The sequence below is a fragment of the Vitis riparia genome, chromosome 17 (genome assembly GCF_004353265.1).
Source record: "Vitis riparia cultivar Riparia Gloire de Montpellier isolate 1030 chromosome 17, EGFV_Vit.rip_1.0, whole genome shotgun sequence".
In the NCBI taxonomy this organism is placed as follows: domain Eukaryota; kingdom Viridiplantae; phylum Streptophyta; class Magnoliopsida; order Vitales; family Vitaceae; genus Vitis; species Vitis riparia.
The window spans coordinates 16849621-16869693 of record NC_048447.1 but is presented as its reverse complement, the minus strand read 5'-3'; the positions used below and the strand labels follow the sequence as shown (position 1 = coordinate 16869693).

At 34.5% G+C, this 20073-nt stretch overlaps 1 protein-coding gene across 1 annotated transcript; it reads left to right on the top strand.

Annotated features, from left to right (window-relative positions):
• The first annotated feature begins 2207 nt into the window (after positions 1 to 2207).
• Positions 2208 to 19758, top strand: LOC117904648 (zinc finger protein BRUTUS-like). The gene is given in 15 exon segments (XM_034817357.1): positions 2208 to 2786; positions 6636 to 6845; positions 8950 to 9144; positions 9228 to 9592; positions 10327 to 10555; positions 10898 to 11066; positions 11177 to 11338; positions 11341 to 12393; positions 12484 to 12655; positions 12747 to 12968; positions 13038 to 13175; positions 14446 to 14680; positions 15342 to 15401; positions 18321 to 18392; positions 19115 to 19758. Coding segments are annotated over 15 exon segments (3702 nt in total). The 5' UTR covers positions 2208 to 2510; the 3' UTR covers positions 19259 to 19758.
• The last annotated feature ends 315 nt before the right edge of the window (positions 19759 to 20073 follow it).

The following is a 20073-nucleotide window of genomic DNA, read 5'->3' as shown; positions in this document are numbered from 1 at the left end:
GTCAGGTGGCCGCCAACCCTCGGCACGCTCCAAACACGTGCCCCTCCAAATGCCACAAAATTCAAGCTTTGGATACTATCTGTCTTTTTCTTGTCAATTCCTAAACAACTCTGATTTCGACTCTTATTCTGCTTCTCTTCAACGTTATGATGATATCAATAAACCCTAATTTATTGTATTTTTTCTTCTGGAAATTTATAATATAGTATTTAAAAAAAAATTCAAAAATAAATATTTTAATTAATATGAGATAATAATGGGTGTTTGTTTAGTGAAACTTTTCGGTATGTTGAAATATTTGTTAAAAATTAAATTTAAACATTAAAATTTATTTAAAAGAGAGTTGATAAAATGGGTTGGAACAAATTTTTTTTAATAGGTATTATTAAAATTAATTTTTTTATGTCACTAATTAGTATGAATCTCCATTTATCGGTTTGTCCATTATTATTATAAACAATTCTATTATTATTTTTAAATGTTTATATTTTTAGAGTGGGAAAATAAAGTTATTTTATGTTTTACATGTGTGGGAGTGGAAAAATAAAATTATAAGGGTCTAAAAAATTGTTCGACTTTTTAAAACTCCCCTATGCTTAAACTAACAAAGTGTGAAAATTAAGTTAAAATGAAAAAATTATATAACATAAAAAATTATGATTTAATACTTATTACTTAATAACTTAAATTAATTTTAAATTAAATTATATTTAAGTTATTAATTTAAAATTTATTATTTAATTTTTACTTTAAATATTAAAATTATTTTATAAAATTAACTTAAAATTTATTTTAAAACCAAATTAATATGTTTATTTTCATAAATTATAATTAGGGTAAAACAAATTCAGTAACAAGGAAGGTCATAAATAATAAAGGAGATCATAAAGGTAATTAAAAAAAATAAGAGTAAAAAAGTAAAACAAATATGTAAACTTAAAAATAAGTTAATTATTTTTACTTATTACTTAAAATTATTTTTTACTTTAAATTATACCACCAAATTATATTTCAAATATACTTAATTTACTTAATAACTAAAATTAAATTATTAAACCAAGTATCCACCTAAATGTTGTTCGTTTTTATAACTTTTTACTAAAAATGGCTTACTCTTTTATGTTTGTTTTTTGCTCTTTTTTTTTTTAATTTATTATTTATTTCTTAAAATTTTTAATTGAATAAAAATAGATCAAATTATTAATTTTTTTATAAGTATTAAAAATAATTCATTGATTTTTTTTTACTTTCTAATAATTAATAAAAATAAAATATTAAAAAACAAATAACTTAATACTTAATATTATTAAACATTATTTAATTTTAAATTATATTTAAAATTAAGTAAATATATATATATATATATATATATATATATATATACAAATTTAAGTTCCTTATTTAATATTATTTTCCTTTACCCAAAAAGAATCCAAATTTTTACTCGTAACTTTTCAGAAGGTTTATACAAGACAAATTTTAAAGAAAAATATTTTATCCTTATCCTTACTTTTCCAAATCCATAATTATGATGAGTGCAACCTTGTTTACAGTTGTGCCAAAAGAATGAAAGCCTCTGTCCACATGCGTTTGGCCAGTAATTGATTCATTTTTCACTATATACATCATAATTTTATTTCATTTTCCTTAATTAATCTATCAAATTTCAAATTCGTCTCAAATTGATGTTTCCACGAGAATTCGATGAAAGTGTAAAGGGCATGGTGTTTTTTTTTCTTTTTTCTACTAGAAATTAAAAAAATTGTACAGTGAAAAAAGAAGTGTTGGAAGAAGGGATAAGTGATGGAAGATTGTAAATCATATTTAAAGGTCACCCAATATTTCTAGTTTTCCTCCTGACTGTGAATTCCACCACATTCCTCACTCATCTTATCCCTTTCCATTTTTTATCTATTCGATTCATACGAGGACCATTTACGGGGAAGGCGGAAAATGCAAAAAAAAAATTGACAGGTAAGGATAAGGTCAGTACATAGTTACATACCAACCCCATGTCACGTGCTACCGATGTGTTTCTACAGTGGCACCCTCGAATCACGTGACTCTCATAAAGCCAGTGAGATTATGAGAGCCGTTGCTGAGATCGGATATCCTGCGTGGCTGTTTTTAGCTACGTGGCTGCCAGACAAACTATAAAAGGTTCTTTCCAGTTTTCCGACCCTACTAGTTATCGAGCCCAGTAAAACTTCCCCCTCCTTCTCCGTTGAAACAAATTAAACAATAGCTCTGGGGAGAGAGAGAGAGAGGACTCAGCGGAGAACACGACAACAGAGAGATAGAGAGAATCAGAGAATTCTAGAGAGGGAGAGAGAGAGGCTGTAAGAACGACGCCATTGACGAACAGCGACAGGGAGAGGGACGCCAGAAAAGAAAAGTAGAGAAAGAAAAAGAAAGTTCTGGGGAGAGAAAGTTTGAGAGAGAGTCGTAGAGAGAGTTTTAGAGAGTTTTTTTTTTTTTTTCGAATTTGGACAATCAAGGGTTTTGATGAGATGGCAACGCCACTAACGGGCGTTGCAGTGTTTTCAAGCCACGTGAATTCGTCGTCTTCGTCTTCCTCCTCCAAGTCTTGCTCGAACAATTCTGAGCTGAAATCCCCAATTCTAATCTTCTCGTTCTTCCACAAAGCAATACGTGTGGAGCTCGATGCGCTTCACCAATCCGCCATGGCGTTTGCCACTGGACAGCGGGCAGATATTCGTCCCTTGTTCAAGCGCTACCACTTCTTGAGATCAATCTATAAGCACCACTGCAATGCGGAGGATGAGGTCTGCTTTCCTTAATTATAATATTTATTTGTTTTAGTCGTTTGCTTTAGGTTCGTTTGGTTTCAGAGAAATTTAGGGAAAAAGCACTGGAATTGAAATTTTCAAATGTCAAGTATTTCATTATTTAAGTCTGAGACAACTGATAGATCCACTCAGCTTCCAAATACAACTATTTGGCTCCGTTGAATTTGGAAATGAAAACTATAGTGAACTTAAGATTTCGAATTTTTCTTTCTTAACCGAAGATTGTGCTGTTATTGCTCATGTTCTGATTGTTGTTTGCTTTTGAAGTTTGACTTGCGCATTGAATGCTTATTTAATGCTTGAATGCTTCTCATTGGTGCCTTCTCTGGTAAGAATTTTTTTTTTTTTCAGTTGTCAAGAAAATTATCAAAGGAACAAAGAAAATCTATCGTTCCATCAATTTATTGTATTGTCATTGTGTTTCATTTTGGTTTGGCTTGATGATGAACAAGGACGAGGAAAAGGAAGAAAAGAAAGGTAAGAAAGAGTTAAGGAAACAAAAAATTATCGTGAGCTCAATAAATTTATCTCAATCTTTCACAACTTTTATCCTCTTTTGTATTGAGATCCTTGAGACTGTCTCAAGTGAAGAGGTGTTGGAGTAGGCATTAGGGAGGTTCTTGGTTCCATCCCATGAAATAGTGAGAAAAAAATCTATCAAAAGGACAAAAGCGCTAGTAAGGGAGAGTTTGAAATGTTTTTTTTTTAAACAAACTTTATTGCGTTATATGTTGCTTTATATTTTTCATAGGAACCAAAATAAGAGGATTTAAAATTTCCTTTCTATTTTTTTTTCTTTCTCAAGTACTTTCCGAGATGCAATTGAGACATTCTTGATCCAACACTTTGCTATGTCTATTTTGGTTTCTTAGAAAGCTGAGGAAAGGAACACATCATTTGTTTCGCGGAAAACAATATGAAAAAATATGGAATTTCTTTTACTTTGTTTGTTGAGTTTGTGGATCATCAAGCTTGTGAAATTACTAAGCTATTTCATTAAAAAAATTTACACAACATTTTGAAGAAGCCATGTTCCAAAAACCAGAAAGAAAAGAGTAATCCTTTTCCTTCATTTTGAAGAAGTGCATAACTGTTAGGTCTGTCATATAAAATACAGCATAGTTTTACGCACTCATCATAGTAACATTTTTAATCAATCTGCCACTACACATCAAGTAGTACAGGGTGCTAACAAACATAGATTTGAGCTTTAAGGTGCACTGCTTCTCCCTATCAACTGTCGTGTGCCTTATGAAATGAGCCAGAGCAAAAATAGAGAAACCACCCTCCAAATTCCTTATTTCTTCCTTTTTCACAAATATCCCATACTTCTCTGCTAGTATTTTACCTTCTCTGGTTTACACAAGTATCAGTCTAGAATCTTTTTGTGGTGTTGTCCCCAACTATCACAAGAAGGGAAAAGAAGTACTTAACACGTTCACTACCCTTTTCTGATCCCTTCCCAAAGATCAATCCCATTGGCATCCAAATTATTTTCTTCCTTCCCACTCCCCCTCTATTCTACCATGTTTACTCCCCATTCTTCCTATCCACAAATTGTCTCTTTCTAAAGCAGCAAACCTTCACAAATTCTGGCATAAGACAAAAGGATACCAAAGCACAAGTCTCCATTCTTCTTAAGTTTATGTAGTGACTCCCACTTGACAAGTTGCAACTTTGTCTTTATGATGTTATAGATTATATCCTAGATGAATCATTGGAAACTTCTCTCAAGTGAGTTTATGGGTTCAAGGTTCTGTCACACGAGAATCAAGTCTGGCAATTATTATTGGCTAACCATTGTTGGGAATAATTTTTCTTTAGATAATTTGAAATTCTCTCAAGTTAGTTCAAGGACTCAAGGTTCTGTGGCACAAGAATCAAGTCTTGTAATTAGTAATGGCTAACAAGTGCAGAATTATGTTTCATAAGGGAAGGAGGAGCTAATATAGAAGATTGCTATAATTAATGCAAGGCATGATTATGCTTGAGAAGGATTTCTTGCCCTTTTGTTAGGTGCCTATTAATATATTCTCTCTTTGGCCATCAAAAGAAAAAAAATGCTTGAGAAGGATTTCTTATCCTTCTTTCTTCTGTATAGTTTCCTACGACTACTACTTTTTGTGTCGTTGGTCTGACTACTTCCTCCTAAATATGTTGCTACATTGGTATTGATGATTGGCGCACAATGAACTGTTGGGAGCAAAAGTGTGTTTTTATCTATACAAGGGTGTTATCCTATGTAGGTTTCCCTTTTTGTCTGTATGATGTAAAATTTGGCAGTATCTCATAATGGAGTTTCTTAGTTGCATACACCACATGAATATTCCACTAATAGAGGCATAAAAGACAAATGTTCTAATAATTTGCAATCAGAACAAACAACAACAACAACTACTACTACTACTACTAGTATAAAAGGTGGGTGTTACTCAATCTCAATGCAAGTTTCCCTCTCTGTCTCTATGATGTGAAGTATGACAATATCCCATAACGAAGTTTCCTAGCTCCACAAGTCACATGAATATTCTCATAATTGACATCTATAGAAAATGAATATCTTAATAGTTTACAATCCAAACTTATTACTACTAGTACTACCACCACTACTTTTTTGTGTTGTTGGTGCAATTACTTTTGCCCAACCTAATATGTTGCCACATAGGTCTTGGTTATTAGGAAGAATTATATTTGCAGCAACTATGGTTGTATGTACACATAATTTGGAATCAAAACTTCTACTATTATTTGTTGTTAGTCCAACTACTTCTAGCGAACTTAATATGTTGCCACAAAGGTCTTCGTTATTGGGAACAAATATATTGATAGCAACACAGGCATGCACTTACACATCCATCATAAACTATTGATAGCAATAGAGGAGGTTGCTGCTGAATTCAGCTTCTCTTTTTGTCTGTATGATATGACATTGACATTATCCCATAATGAAGTTTCTTAGTTGCATACACCACATGAATATTCCAATAATTAACATCTATCAAAAATAAATATCCATAATTGGCAATCAGAACTTGCAATCATAAAGTCTGGATTATTAAGCATGTGTGTGATCTGATCGTATACAACCAACATCTTCAATAATAATATTATGCTTAGTGTTTTCAGAGAGAACTCTCTCTTTAGCTCATGAGAATGCCTGGGGAGATGACTTCTGTGATAACACATGCACCAGATTTGTTTATCTTTAAATTATTTTACTGGCAAGATTTCCCTCTCTAGGTATTAAGTAAAGCAAGCTTACAGAAGAGCATTAAGTGCAACAAGTATGCTGTGCATCAGGCAGTATTTATAAACAAATCAGCCATTGCTTGATGCATTTATAACTATTACTTGGTGCATCGCCTAGTTATAAACACATTAATTCTTTCAAACTGAAAATTGCCTATTTAAAAAAATAGTTGTAGATAAATCAGTGCATGAAATAAAATATTGATAGAGGAGGTATTGATTTGTGTTCCTATGATTAATTGTTGTAACTTAAGACCTTAAGATCTGAGCTATAAAATCTAAATCTTCAATGACAACCATTTTAATGGTTGCTGGGAAGAGTGATCTTAGGAATGTTGCTTAAGCTCTTGAGATAGTCCACAGAAGCTGATTCTTTGTTATCCAGCTAAAGTTGTTGCCTGAGATCTTTTAAGTCTTCTCTATGGTTGTCTAAAGCAGTTCATTGACCACCTATGTGTTGCCAGCTAAAACAACTCTGGCAGTATACCCTTATCCTTGGAAGTAACATTTCGAGGATTGGTGATCTGTGCTACTACATTTTAAAAGTTCTGACAGCATGATATTTTGGAACTGTAGGTCATCTTTCCAGCTCTTGATATACGTGTGAAGAATGTAGCACAAACATACTCCCTTGAACACAAGGGTGAAAGTGACCTTTTTGATCATTTATTTGAGCTGCTAAAGTTAAATATGCAAAATGATGAAAGTTTTCCACGGGAATTGGCGTCTTGTACGGGAGCCCTTCAGACATCAGTTAGTCAGCACATGTCCAAGGAAGAGGAGCAGGTATTTTTTATTTAACCTTAGTAATATTCTCAATTCATTTCGTATAGAGTAGCAGTTGATTTTTTGTTGGCTTTATTTACATTCTCAATTCATTTTATTCTATCTACTGAACTACCCGATACCATAGTGTGAAAAAATGTTCAGAACAGTAAGACATGATACATCCTTTCCCGTTACCTGGCACTGGAACATGAATTTAATAGATGACACCAAAGTTATTTTAATTATGGACGATAGTTGCGATTTGTTCATTTAATATAAGTATTGTTTACTTGATGCTCATTTTTCTTAATTCTTCTTGTAGTTTTCTTAATAACTGTAGTTATTGATATATTATCTTAATGGTTAAGGGACAACGTTTTCAGTATTCTACTTATTTGCTATAATTTCTGTAGCAGCACTTGACAGTGAATTTTTATGCAAAGAGCTCCATTAGTTATGGCTAGATCCACTAGTTTTCTAATAATTGATACTGATTCTAGTGTTTTTGATTATGGGCACTTCAGTTTTTTTCCTACTTAATAAGCACTAATATTTTACTCAAATTCATTCTCGAACTTAGCTAATGTCTCATTCTCAACATTTTTAGCTGACCCTGAGATTTGCAAATTTGTGATTACTATAGTCTTCATTTGGTGCACCTGCATCCAAGATAGACTAATTTCAAATAAAAAAAGTACAGAATTTTGGAAAAGATTTCCGAAGCTTATACAGGGACCTTCTGATATGTAGTACACATTGCTTCCAGTTGGATGGTTAGTGTTGGTTTTCAGCTGATGTTGGTTAAATATAGATAGAGGTTATCAGTGCCCCATTTGACACAGCTTCTTGATTGTATAACAGTTCTTTCTATTTGTTAAAAGTGCTTTATAGTGTGTTTGATTACAACTGAAGTATTTTAAGTCAGAAGAGGATTGAAGCCTAAAAGAAGAGATTCCAAGCAGTTTCAGAATTTAAAATCGTTTTAAGTGCTTGTATGCAAGAAGACACATAACATATGCATATGGGCATACTCATGTATGCATGCATGATTTAATTTGTGAGGTAGCATGCTTGGAGGCTGCATTAGCACACACACTTAACAGTCAGGTGCAAGTGGTTTAAGTACATGTGTGCTAGAAGACACATAACACATGCATGTGGGCATACTCATGTATGCATGCATGATTTAAATTGTGAGGTAGCATGCTTGGAGGTTGAATTAGCATGCACACTTAACAGTCAGGTGCAAGTGGTTTAAGTACATGTGTGCAAGAAGGCACATGACATATGCATGTGGACATACTCATGTATGCATGCATGATTTAATTTGTGAGGTAGCATGCTTGGAGACCAAACTAGCATGCACACTTTACAGTCAGGACTGGCTGGACATGTTAATGTTATGTGTCAGACACAAACTAAGTATGATCAAATCTTTAATTTATGATATGTCACTGACACATGGCAGTTACAGTGGAGGCATGCAATGTACATGTTGGAACACAGCAAAATTTTGTTAAGATAATGCAGGAGTGCAATTTGTGAAGAAAAGGCATGATGGGAATTTTCTATAAAAAAAAAATCAAATGAGTTGCCTGTTTTCTAAAAATATAATTAGCAAAGCCATGAGAGTTTTAATTATGGACGTGGAGTGTGAAGACTTTACATAACTACACAAAAATATTTGACTGCAACTATCTTTTGCTGTGTCGTTACCCATATGTTGGGAATTTATTATGCTCCTTGTTTATGTAGAATTGAATATGAGTTCGATTTCAGTGTCCATGCTACTTAGTCAGAGAAAGGAAATAATGTAGTTTTTCTTTCTATTGTAGATATGTTAGTCTTAGATTTTGCTACATCTATATACCAACAGTAAACATAAAAAAATTAAATCCCAAAATTATGGAAATTGTCTAGACTTATTTATTTTGACAATTTTTTTAATGGTTAATGTTTTTTTTCTCTTTGTTTTTTGCTGTTGTATGGAACCAAACCTGGAACTTCCCATCCCCGTTCTAATCCCTTGCCACTTGTGCTATGCCTCAAAGGCTAAACAGATTTATTTTGACATCAAAAGGAAAATATTTGAATTGTACTGGTTTCTTTTTGGGTATGACAGGTCTTCCCTTTGCTTACAGAGAAGTTCTCATTTGAAGAGCAGGCATCATTAGTTTGGCAGTTTTTTTGCAGCATTCCTGTGAATATGATGGCAAAGTTCCTTCCATGGCTTTCATCCTCTATTTCACCTGATGAATATCAGGATATGCTGAAGTGCTTATACAAGATAGTCCCAGAAGAGAAACTTTTTCGACAGGTAAGGTTTATTTTGAGCATTGGATCCTTCTCGGGTGTGTTTCTCTGAATACATGAGGCTAATTGCAGCTTTTGTAATTGAAGGTTATTTTCACCTGGATAGAAGCGAGAAACTGGGCTAACACAGTTGAAAATTGTACTGATGATCCTCAGCTCCAGTGTTGTAAAGGTTCTAGTACTAGCACATTTATCCAACAGATGGACAAAATAAATTGTGCATGTGAGTCCTCCAACGTTGGGAAAAGGAAATATTTGGAGTCTAGTGATGTTTTCGATACCGGTGGGATACATCCAATAAATGAGATATTGCATTGGCATAATGCTATTAGAAGAGAGTTGAGAGCTATATCTGAGGAGGCTAGGAAGATACAACGTTCAGGAAATTTTACTAATTTATCATCCTTCAACGAGAGGTTGCATTTTATTGCTGAAGTTTGCATCTTTCACAGGTATAATTTTTTTTCTTATTCTTTTTCTTCTTTTGCTTTATGGTGAGCTTGTTGATCAGTGATTTGGTTACTTGCCTTTGGACTATTTAATTTCACTTTCCTCTTAACTATCAGATCTTTCATATATAAAAATGTTGAAGGATTCCTTACCCTTACTATTGTGAAAGCCTTTTCTGCCAATTTGATTAGTCTAGTGTAATATTTCCTTTGACTTTTCTCATTTCTATTTTAATTTAAACAACTTATTATTTCTGCCCCATATATAGAGGCACAGGTGTACACACATAAAGGAAAAGAATATTCATCCTTTGGTGCTATAGTAACCAATTTTTTCACATGGAATCCTAAAACCAGAAATGAGGGAGGAAAAAAATGAAACCTCTGTTGACCCTTAATCTCACTAGAAAATTGATTCGCTTCTTTTGGTTGACACTGGGTGTGTGAATTTATGATTCCAATCCCTTCATAAGGAATCCTATCGATGCTTACTGACCTTTCAACTGCTGTAGAGCTTCTAGGACTTGTTCGCATTATCACCATATGATCTTGTACAGCGCTAATGTTTCCATCCTTGATTGTATCTTTTCTTTTCTTTTTTCCTATAGTTTCCTTCCCCTGCCACAAAGAAAGATTACCAGCATAATAGTAGAGATCACTATGTTGTTACTTAAATAAATTCCTTTGTTTCTTTTCTCTTAGTTTAATCAATTTGAGCAACTCTTTTATGCTTGCAGCATTGCTGAAGATAAGGTAATATTCCCTGCAGTAGATGGAGAACTCTCCTTTTTCCAAGGGCATGCTGAAGAAGATAGTAAATTCAATGAGATTAGGTGCTTGATTGAAAATATTCAAAGTGCAGGAGCAAATTCTACATCAGCTGCTGAATTTTATGGGGAGTTATGCTCACATGCTGACAAAATAATGGAAACTATAAAGAGACATTTCGACAATGAAGAAGTCCAGGTGTGCTTTCTTGTTGACACAAGTATGTTCCTGGGGATGTTTGGTAGCTGGTGTCAAGTAATGCAGCAAACAGAAAAAAAAAATAAAAAAAATCATGTCCTCTTTGCATTTTAAATGGAAATAAACCTTTTATTTGAGTTAAGCAGTGAGATATCTTGTGGAGGGATTATGCAAGATGGACAAGTGATCTGATGTTATCTTCCTGCTCAAGGAAAGATGGTGTTAGAAGCTTTACAATTACTCCCTCCACTGATTGATAAGTGTTGCTTAACTTGAGACCTATGTCACCAAACATTCCCTTCACTCTATGGAATTCATCTACTGAGCTCCCTGCATGTCTAGGTTCTTCCACTTGCTCGGAAGCATTTTAGCTTCAAAAGGCAGCGGGAACTTTTGTATCAAAGCTTGTGCATGATGCCATTGAGATTGATTGAGCGTGTTTTGCCATGGCTGGTAGGATCATTAACTGATGATGAAGCCAAGAACTTTCTTAAAAATATGCATTTAGCAGGTTATATTTCCATTCACTACATTGTTTATAATATGTAGACAGATTATACACAAGTACAAAGCTACACCGAATATGCTGCATGTCTAACTTATGTGTTTCCTGTGATTCAGCTCCAGCATCAGATACTGCTCTAGTAACACTTTTTTCTGGTTGGGCTTGCAAAGCTCGTGCAAAGGGTGTATGTTTGTCCTCAAGTGCAATTGGTTGCTGTCCTGCAAAAGAAATCACTGATATTGAAGAAGATTTTGTTCGACCACAATGTGGATGCACTTCTAACTTGTCTCCTAGAGAACACCCAGTATTTGTTCAAATAGATGGGAACAGAAGACCGTCAAACGGAATTCATCAGTACCGTGCAAAAATGACCAAGCAACTGATTCTTCAGAGATGATAAGTGCTGATGAACTGTCTTCTAGTAATTGGTCTTGTTGTGTCCCAGATTTAGGTGTAAACGGTAATAATCTGGGATTGGGTTGTCTTTCTACGGTGAAATTTTTGCGTCCCTTGTCGTTCAGTTCTTCTGCTCCTTCTCTTAACTCCAGTCTCTTTATCTGGGAAACAGATAGTAGCTCTTCTCATATTGGGTGCACAGAGCGGCCAATTGATACCATATTTAAATTTCATAAAGCCATTAGCAAAGACTTGGAGTATTTGGATGTTGAATCGGGAAAGCTTATTGATTGTGATGAGACATTCCTTCAGCAGTTCATTGGAAGATTCCGTTTATTGTGGGGCTTATACAGGGCTCATAGTAATGCAGAGGATGAAATAGTTTTTCCAGCATTGGAATCCAAAGAGGCACTTCACAATGTAAGTCACTCATACATGCTTGACCACAAGCAGGAGGAAAATTTATTTGAAGATATTGCTTCTGTCCTTTCTGAGCTTTCACTCCTTCATGAAGACCTGAAAAGAGCCAGTATGACAGAGAATCTAAACAGGAGTCATGATGGCAAGCATCTGAGAAAGTACATTGAATTGGCTACAAAACTTCAAGGCATGTGCAAATCTATAAGAGTCACACTGGATCAGCATATTTTCAGGGAAGAACTTGAGCTGTGGCCACTGTTTGGCCAACATTTTTCTGTGGAGGAACAGGACAAAATTGTTGGCCGCATTATTGGGACTACAGGAGCTGAAGTCCTCCAATCAATGTTGCCATGGGTGACTTCTGCACTTACTCAGGATGAGCAGAATAAAATGATGGACACATGGAAGCAGGCAACTAAGAACACAATGTTCAACGAGTGGCTCAATGAATGCTGGAAAGGAACTCCAGTGTCACCTTTAAAGACTGAAACATTGGAAAGTAGCATTCCTGAAAAAGGTTTGTGCTTTGATTTCTGTCTTGTTTTCTGGAGAGAGTAATGGAGCAGTTTGTATTGGGTAGAATTTTTCTAATGCATTTCATGTCCAGGTATCTATTCCCAAGAAAACTTGGATGAGAATGATCAGATGTTCAAGCCAGGGTGGAAAGATATTTTTCGTATGAATCAAAGTGAGCTTGAATCAGAGATCAGAAAGGTTTATCGGGACTCAACTCTTGATCCAAGGCGAAAAGCATATCTTGTTCAAAATCTTATGACTAGGTTGGTTCAAATATGACAATCTTTCATCTTTATGAAAATGTTTTATTCATTAATAGTGCCATGTAATTGATGAGTAAATGGTTTATTTTAGTCGCTGGATAGCTGCTCAACAGAAGTTGCCTCAAGAAATAATGGGGGAAAGTTCTAATGGTGAAGATGTACATGGACTATCACCATCGTATTGGGATCCAGGGAAACAGGTCTTTGGGTGTGAACACTACAAAAGGAATTGCAAACTCCGTGCTGCTTGCTGTGGCAAGTTGTTCACTTGCAGATTCTGCCATGATGAAGTGAGCGATCACTCAATGGATAGGTAATTTAATTTTGTTTGTCCATGCACACATTCAGGTGAACTTCTTTTTATTTGGTCTTCACTTTGTAGAAAAGCAACATCAGAAATGATGTGCATGCGCTGCCTGAAGATTCAAGCAGTTGGACCAATCTGCAAGACACCTTCATGCAATGGACTTTCAATGGCCAAGTACTATTGCAGTATATGTAAATTTTTTGATGATGAAAGGTACGCAATTTATTTTTGGAGGTTATTTTTTTTTTTTCTAAATTCTATTATCAACATCAATAGATTTGACAGATATGCATTCCAAAGAATTCTGAGCACTATCTGGAGGAATTTATTCCTTTACCCAAAATTGTATATGATGTTTTTTTTTTAACCTTATTTTCTTTTTAATGCGTTATTAGGAGGATGCCAGTTTCGAATTTTGTAAGCTCTATACTGTATATGGATAACATAGGGAACCTGAAAAGGCACTGATCAAAGCATACTGATCAAATGTCAAGCCTGTATCTTCTCATCTGTATGATTAATGATTTTTTCCAAACAGCCCCATTGGTGTTTATGATAGGCCCCATTTTAATAAAAATATTTTTGTTTTTTTCATTGATTTGACAATCATTTGAGTGGATAAGAGCATCAAGGCTTGTCCATCTCTGATACCTGGCTTGAACTCTGATGAAGTAGTGTGAGGATATACTTCTGAAAAGAATGTAACTGCAATTAGTGCAAAATTTTACTGTGTCCTGAACCAAGATGAGCCGCTACCAGTGTCTATATAGTCACTTTAACTGCCAGTGTAGTCAATGTCATTGCTTAGTTATCATTGTCATGACTATGATGCTAGCACAGCCACACAATGACAAAGGTTTTCCTTTACTTTCACTAATTGACTATAATAATCCTGAATATAGTTGACTAGTAGCTACTCCAGTAGTCAATGTAGTTACTTTAAGTTTCAGCCTGCATTTTCAAATCTGTGTTAACAATTCCTAACTCACCATCAGTGATTTTGGTTATAATGAAAAGCGTGACTTCAACTTCAGCATTTCATATGTTATCATTGTGAAGACTATGATGATGGCACAGCCACACAATGATAAAGGTTTTCCTTTACTTTCGCTAATTAAATATGATAATCCTGAATATAATTGACCACATTTTTTTTCTGCTCTAAAATGTGTTTCGGAGAAGTAATGCCTTTCTTTTTCTGATCGGAAGCAAGATATAATTAGAAAAGGAAAAAGTACAAGAGAAGGATGAGAGGTCCTCCCCTCTTACTACAAAAACCACACAAAAGACTAAACACCTCCACTATACAAGGTTGAAATATGCATAATATCTGATGAGGAAATTCAAAAATCATCTGCTTGATATGATGTGGAATATTAACTAGTGTATCTTTTATATCTAGCCTTGTAAAAGTTGTGTCATTGGTTATTCTTTTGTGATGCTTGTAAACAATTCCTTGACTTTATTATTTTCTTACTTACAGGACCGTATATCATTGTCCATTTTGCAATTTATGTCGCCTTGGGAAGGGTCTTGGGATTGACTATTTTCATTGCATGACATGCAATTGTTGCCTGGGGATGAAGTTAGTGAACCACAAGTGTCTGGAGAAAGGTTTAGAAACAAATTGTCCTATTTGCTGTGATTTCTTGTTCACATCAAGTGCTGCAGTCAGAGCTCTACCCTGTGGCCATTTCATGCATTCAGCTTGCTTTCAGGTTTTTATTAATTAATTAATTTATTCCTTATTTTTTCCCATGTTTGTTTTCATTCCATGTATTTCTCCGTCACACTTATTTCATCTTTGATTTCAAAAAGTAGATTTTATTGAAGTGCTTGAACTCAATCTCACACCCACTTCTGTCAAAAACTTTTAATAACCGGATTCCCCAGTTGAGAGTAATGTTGGAAGTATTACCTAAATTCCTCTGACTAAATATGATATTCTTTCATGTACAATAATATGCATCAATGGTATGTATCACATTTTTATCGTATCTTACAATCGTATATGTACCTGTTACACTGTAAATGATACATGATATGTAGGATAAATGCACAACTGAGTACTCTTACTAGTTTGTAAGAAGAACAGTTTTGAAAATTCTCCTCAAAAAGTTATTGAACTATTGTTTAGAAGTTCCTTTAAGACAAAATAGAAGTTCAAAAACTCTTATTTGTTTTCTTTTGTAAAATTGGTTATATATTACTTTCTGTTTCATTATTTCAATAGATATGTTGTATGTGTATGTCTAGTCTTTATATATCTGTCTCCAAGATGTAAATGTATCCTATGATGCATCTCACAGGAATCGATTAAGCACTCCATATTTCAATTGACAACTCCACTTACTCATTTTTTTTTCCTGGTTCTGTTAGGCATACACTTGCAGTCACTACACCTGTCCTATTTGTAGCAAATCCTTGGGAGATATGGCGGTAAGAGGACTTTTTCTCCTTTTGACTACATTAATGGTAGAGGTGTAATTGCCTAACCAGATATCCTATGACTGCTAGTTAATTATGTTCCCTTTGGACAGTAAAATCTCTGGTTTAAATTTTTTATTTAGATAATGAGCTAGGATGAAAAAGGGGAATAAAGAAAAATGAACAAGGAGCTTTCCCTGCTAATGTTGCTTCACTCCTCTCTCCCTCTTTGCCAATCCTCAGAATCAAAATGATTTATTGGCTCTCACAATTTGTTATTGGTGTATTTACATTGTTAACTGCCTAAATCTGCTTTTGAGCTGGGTGACTGGTTGTGTTGGCATTATTAAACTGGATGCTTTCATGGTTTTATGAATTCATGATCCATCTAATATTCGAGAAAGTGGATCCTGGAGATTGTATGATAAAAAAGCGATGGAGATTAGCTTCCATTGGAATGATGCTTCTAGGGAATTGTGCTAGGCACTCAGCCATAGTCTTTGTTGCAAATTATTGAATGTTACATCATACACTATTCCTATTTCTACTAGAATGATACATGTTCTCATGCAGTAGTATAAATACATTTCTTTAATTGACTCCTTTGGGAGAAGATAGAGCTCTAATTTTAATTGCTTTCCTTTTGTTTTGTGTTTGATTGATAATAAGGGAACTTTAAGTATTTATTTGTTCTATCATTGCATTTTTTTCCCCATGAAATCTAGAAATGAGGGAAAGGTGCAATTAGAGATGGATGCACTTTCCAAAACATAGAAGTGACACCGATTGAAGACAGGATGAGGAAATTTGTTTAAGATGGGTCTAATAAAAGAGTAGTTGGACAACCAATCTTCCTAAAAGATTAAACTATTATGATTTGAACCTACAATGTATATCATACTCTCTAACACTGTAGCTCATGAGCTGCTCCATATCTGTACGTGGAAAGACACACAAGCTTGTAGATAAACAAATCACAAGTTGCCTTCTTTGGACTTGTACATGAACTCAATAAATTGGAGAAATAAACATGTGGTAAGGTTTGAATTCATGACCTGCTTCTAAATAAGGTTTTGAAGCCATGTTGAACAACTGGTTTTCCTAAAAGTTTAAGCTGTTAAGATTAGGTTCATAATGTATATCATGCTCTATAACAAAAGATATTAATTTAGGTGGTTCCATCATGTGTAAAGAAGACCAAAAAATGCACCAATGAGGATAATTTGGTTCAAGTTGAATTTTGCTATAGGGATAAGCAAAAGGCCAAAATGAAAATGAATCCAAGTAGTGAGAAGCAACCCAATGGCGTGTGTTTTAGTAGAGGATATCACACCCTTGATAGAGCTGAATGATGAAAAAGGAATTCATGATTTTGACTCCTATAGTTGTGATTTAAGGTTTCGTGAGTTAACTAGAGATAGGGGTTTGAGCACTTGCATACATGAAAATTTAGACAGAAAAAAAGGTAGGGAGTCGGATCATGTTAATTGCATTAAAGAGTTCTAGTAAAGGTCAATGTACTTAAGATAATGTAGAATGGTTATTTCAGTAAATTATTCAATGAAGACTATGTAGAGAACTTAGGTTAAGGAGAACTTAGCAACCCCACCAAGGATAGATTCTAGGAAAAAGGTGACTTATCTGAAGTGAAAGAAGTTTTAGAGAAGAAAATGGGAAAGTGGGCACCTCTACATTTTTGAAGAGGTAATATCCAAAGTTGCACAAGTTTCTGACTATTAGGGCATCAAGCTTATGAAGTTACATAATGAAAGTTAAACAAAGATTAGGCAATGTGGTAATTAATATGGTTTTATATGAGAAAGATTAACCATGGAAGTTATCTTCTTATAGGCAATTGAAAGAAAAGCTTTGGAGATGAGAGAAACCTTCCTTCGGTATTTAGCATATGATAGGGTTGTTATGGAGGTAATGTGACATAAGTTCAGATAATGCAGTAACTATCTTCAAAATGATGGAGGAAATTCAAAAGCGTTTGGAAAATCCTTGGAGAATCTGCATGTAGTTCTTCCATACTTTGTGGTTGAAGAAGGGGATTCTTGTGTTTTTCCTCTTTGATAGTTGGATCAGTTAGAGCATACAGCCCCTTGCTCCTTTGCTAGAATAGGAAGGAAATTCAAAACATGGTGCGTGGGTTGGAGGGGGGAACCACATGGCTGGTAAAGAACAGGTAATCAAAAGGCTGATTCTTTAGACAAAATCAGGTTCTCAACCACATGGGAAGAACTCAAAGGACATTAGATCACCACTTGAGGGGCCTTATCATGTTCTTTTGGGTGTACGGGGCTTTGGATTCTTTCATTTTATAGTATTAAATAGTCTGTTTCTTGTTTCTCATTTGAAGAAAACACCAAAAATTTTGAAAAAGAATAAAAAAAAAATTGTTGAGACAGTGAGAAAAGATGTGATTATCAATGATTTAATGGAGAATATATCTCTAGATAGAGTTGACTAGCAGAAAAGGTTCATGTGGGTGATCTAAATTAGGATTCAGGTCTTGTAGAGTTGGCTTTACCAAGAAAACTTAAGATCCACTTGTTTAAAGATGTGACTGCTAAAACATTAGTCTATTTTGAAATGAAGTCCTTCAGAAACAAAAGAGCCCGTAAGTTGCTAATTTTTTGAGCCTAAAAGCACCCAACCTTGATAGCCAGGCTTGTTTTGTGTCAAATTCAATTCACTATGGTGTCTCTAGTTTGATAGATTGTAAGATTAATTTCTTCACTGGCAAGTAGTCCTTTTTTAACTCAAATATTTGGTGGGTAATAATGATTTCGTTGACCTGTTGGTAGATGGTGAGGTAAGACCATATGGTAGATGTGGCCTTATCTTTAGAAGTGTATTCATAAATGCATGAAGCATGAACCGGAATCCTTCTTTTCTGGTTTTTCTAAAAGCATTACATGTACTCAGGTTTATTTTGGCATGCTTGATGCTTTGTTGGTCGCTGAGGAGCTTCCAGAGGAATATAGAGATCGTTGTCAGGTACCTTTTCTCTAACATTTTATTTTGGAAATGGCTGTCATAGAGAAGCTCTTCCTCTGAGCTCGCTCTTAAGTTGAATTTTCTGTCCTAAATTTTGATACATGTGTCACATTATGTGGGGAGCTCCATGTGGGTTGCACTAGCATTTTAAGCTAAACTCTTTGAGAGCTTGGTTTTCGTGCCTCATGAAGTTTCACATTTTTCTATCTCCAAATGTAGTTGACCAGCTAGGAAGTGCTTCTAAAAGACCCTTCACTCTCTTCTCACTTTGGACTGCCAAAAAATTGATTACTGGTTACCTGAAAAAAAATCTACCATTCTTGAAACTAAAGGAAACGGTTTCCTCAGGTTCTATTTGTTTTTAATGGAAATAATTTAGGTGACAAGTAGTGTTGCATATGGTTGCCTCAATAATTCAAGTCCATGTGATTGGCAGTGTAGACTGTTTGGAACAGTTGTCTTGTGGGAACAGGGACCTTCTTATGATGCAATTGAAGTTACTGAAAATTGGTTGGGATTTGTTTCACTGGTTCATTTGGCCTTGAGAAAGCAACGCTATCACCATAACTATTTTTACTGGAGATTACATTGCATCATTTATTCTTTCTGAGATTGATTTGTGTAGAAAAAATGGAGAATCATTTGTCCATTTCCTTTGTTTCTATTTGTACTCTGATTTTATTTTCCATCTAAAGCTGTACAATATTAATATGGCAATGCAGGACATACTTTGCAACGACTGTGGTCGAAAAGGCACATCACGCTTCCACTGGCTGTATCACAAGTGTGGTTTTTGTGGATCATACAATACCCGGGTGATAAAGACAGAGGCAACCAATTCTGATTGCCCCACATCAAACCAGTGAGAAGTGTCCAACAAAAATATTTGCACCAGTGAGCTTGTAAATACTTGTATAGTTAATTCATTTCCCCCCAAATCTTAATACTAGAATCACAAACCTAGCCCATCATCACATCCAATATGCTCCAAATCTACAGCTTTCACTTTTTTACTTATCTGAATATAGAAAGAAAAGAAGCAATCCATAGAGTCTCATGTCGTGTATTACATGCATGACTTTTTTAAACAGTCCGTCCTCGGCCAAGTTTCTCACCTCATCTTTATAAAAAGCTTGCATACCGTTTGAAAATAGTTGTCTTGTCTCTGTAGGCAGATTTTCTTTGAATTTTGTTCGTTACTTTGTATCGGTTTGAGGTTTTTTTTTTTTGGCTTGGACTGGTCCAACCTACATTTTTCTCTCTCATGGTTGTGGCATCATTTTGTATCCTTCGTGTTTAAATAAAAATGCTGTGTATCGTTGAGTTTGCATTTACAATATTAATAGAGTAAGCGCCTCTTCTTTTCCGTTTTCCTTGTGTAATTCTTTGGTCTTCAGTCTCTAAAATGGTGCTGATGCCATATGTTCATAAATGTGAATGTGATCCCGGTTTTAGTTAGAACATAATAAGATTGCGTTTGGAAGCGATTCTATAAAGTGTTTTTAGTATTTTTAATACTTGAATAATAAAAATTTTCAAGTATTAAAAATATTAAAAATGTTTTCTAAAATTACTATCAAACTAATATTCATATCCTTGTTTTCAATTAAAAAAAAGGTAAATTTCACTTCATCCTTAGTATATGACTTAATCAATGTAAATTTCAAATTTTATTAACTAG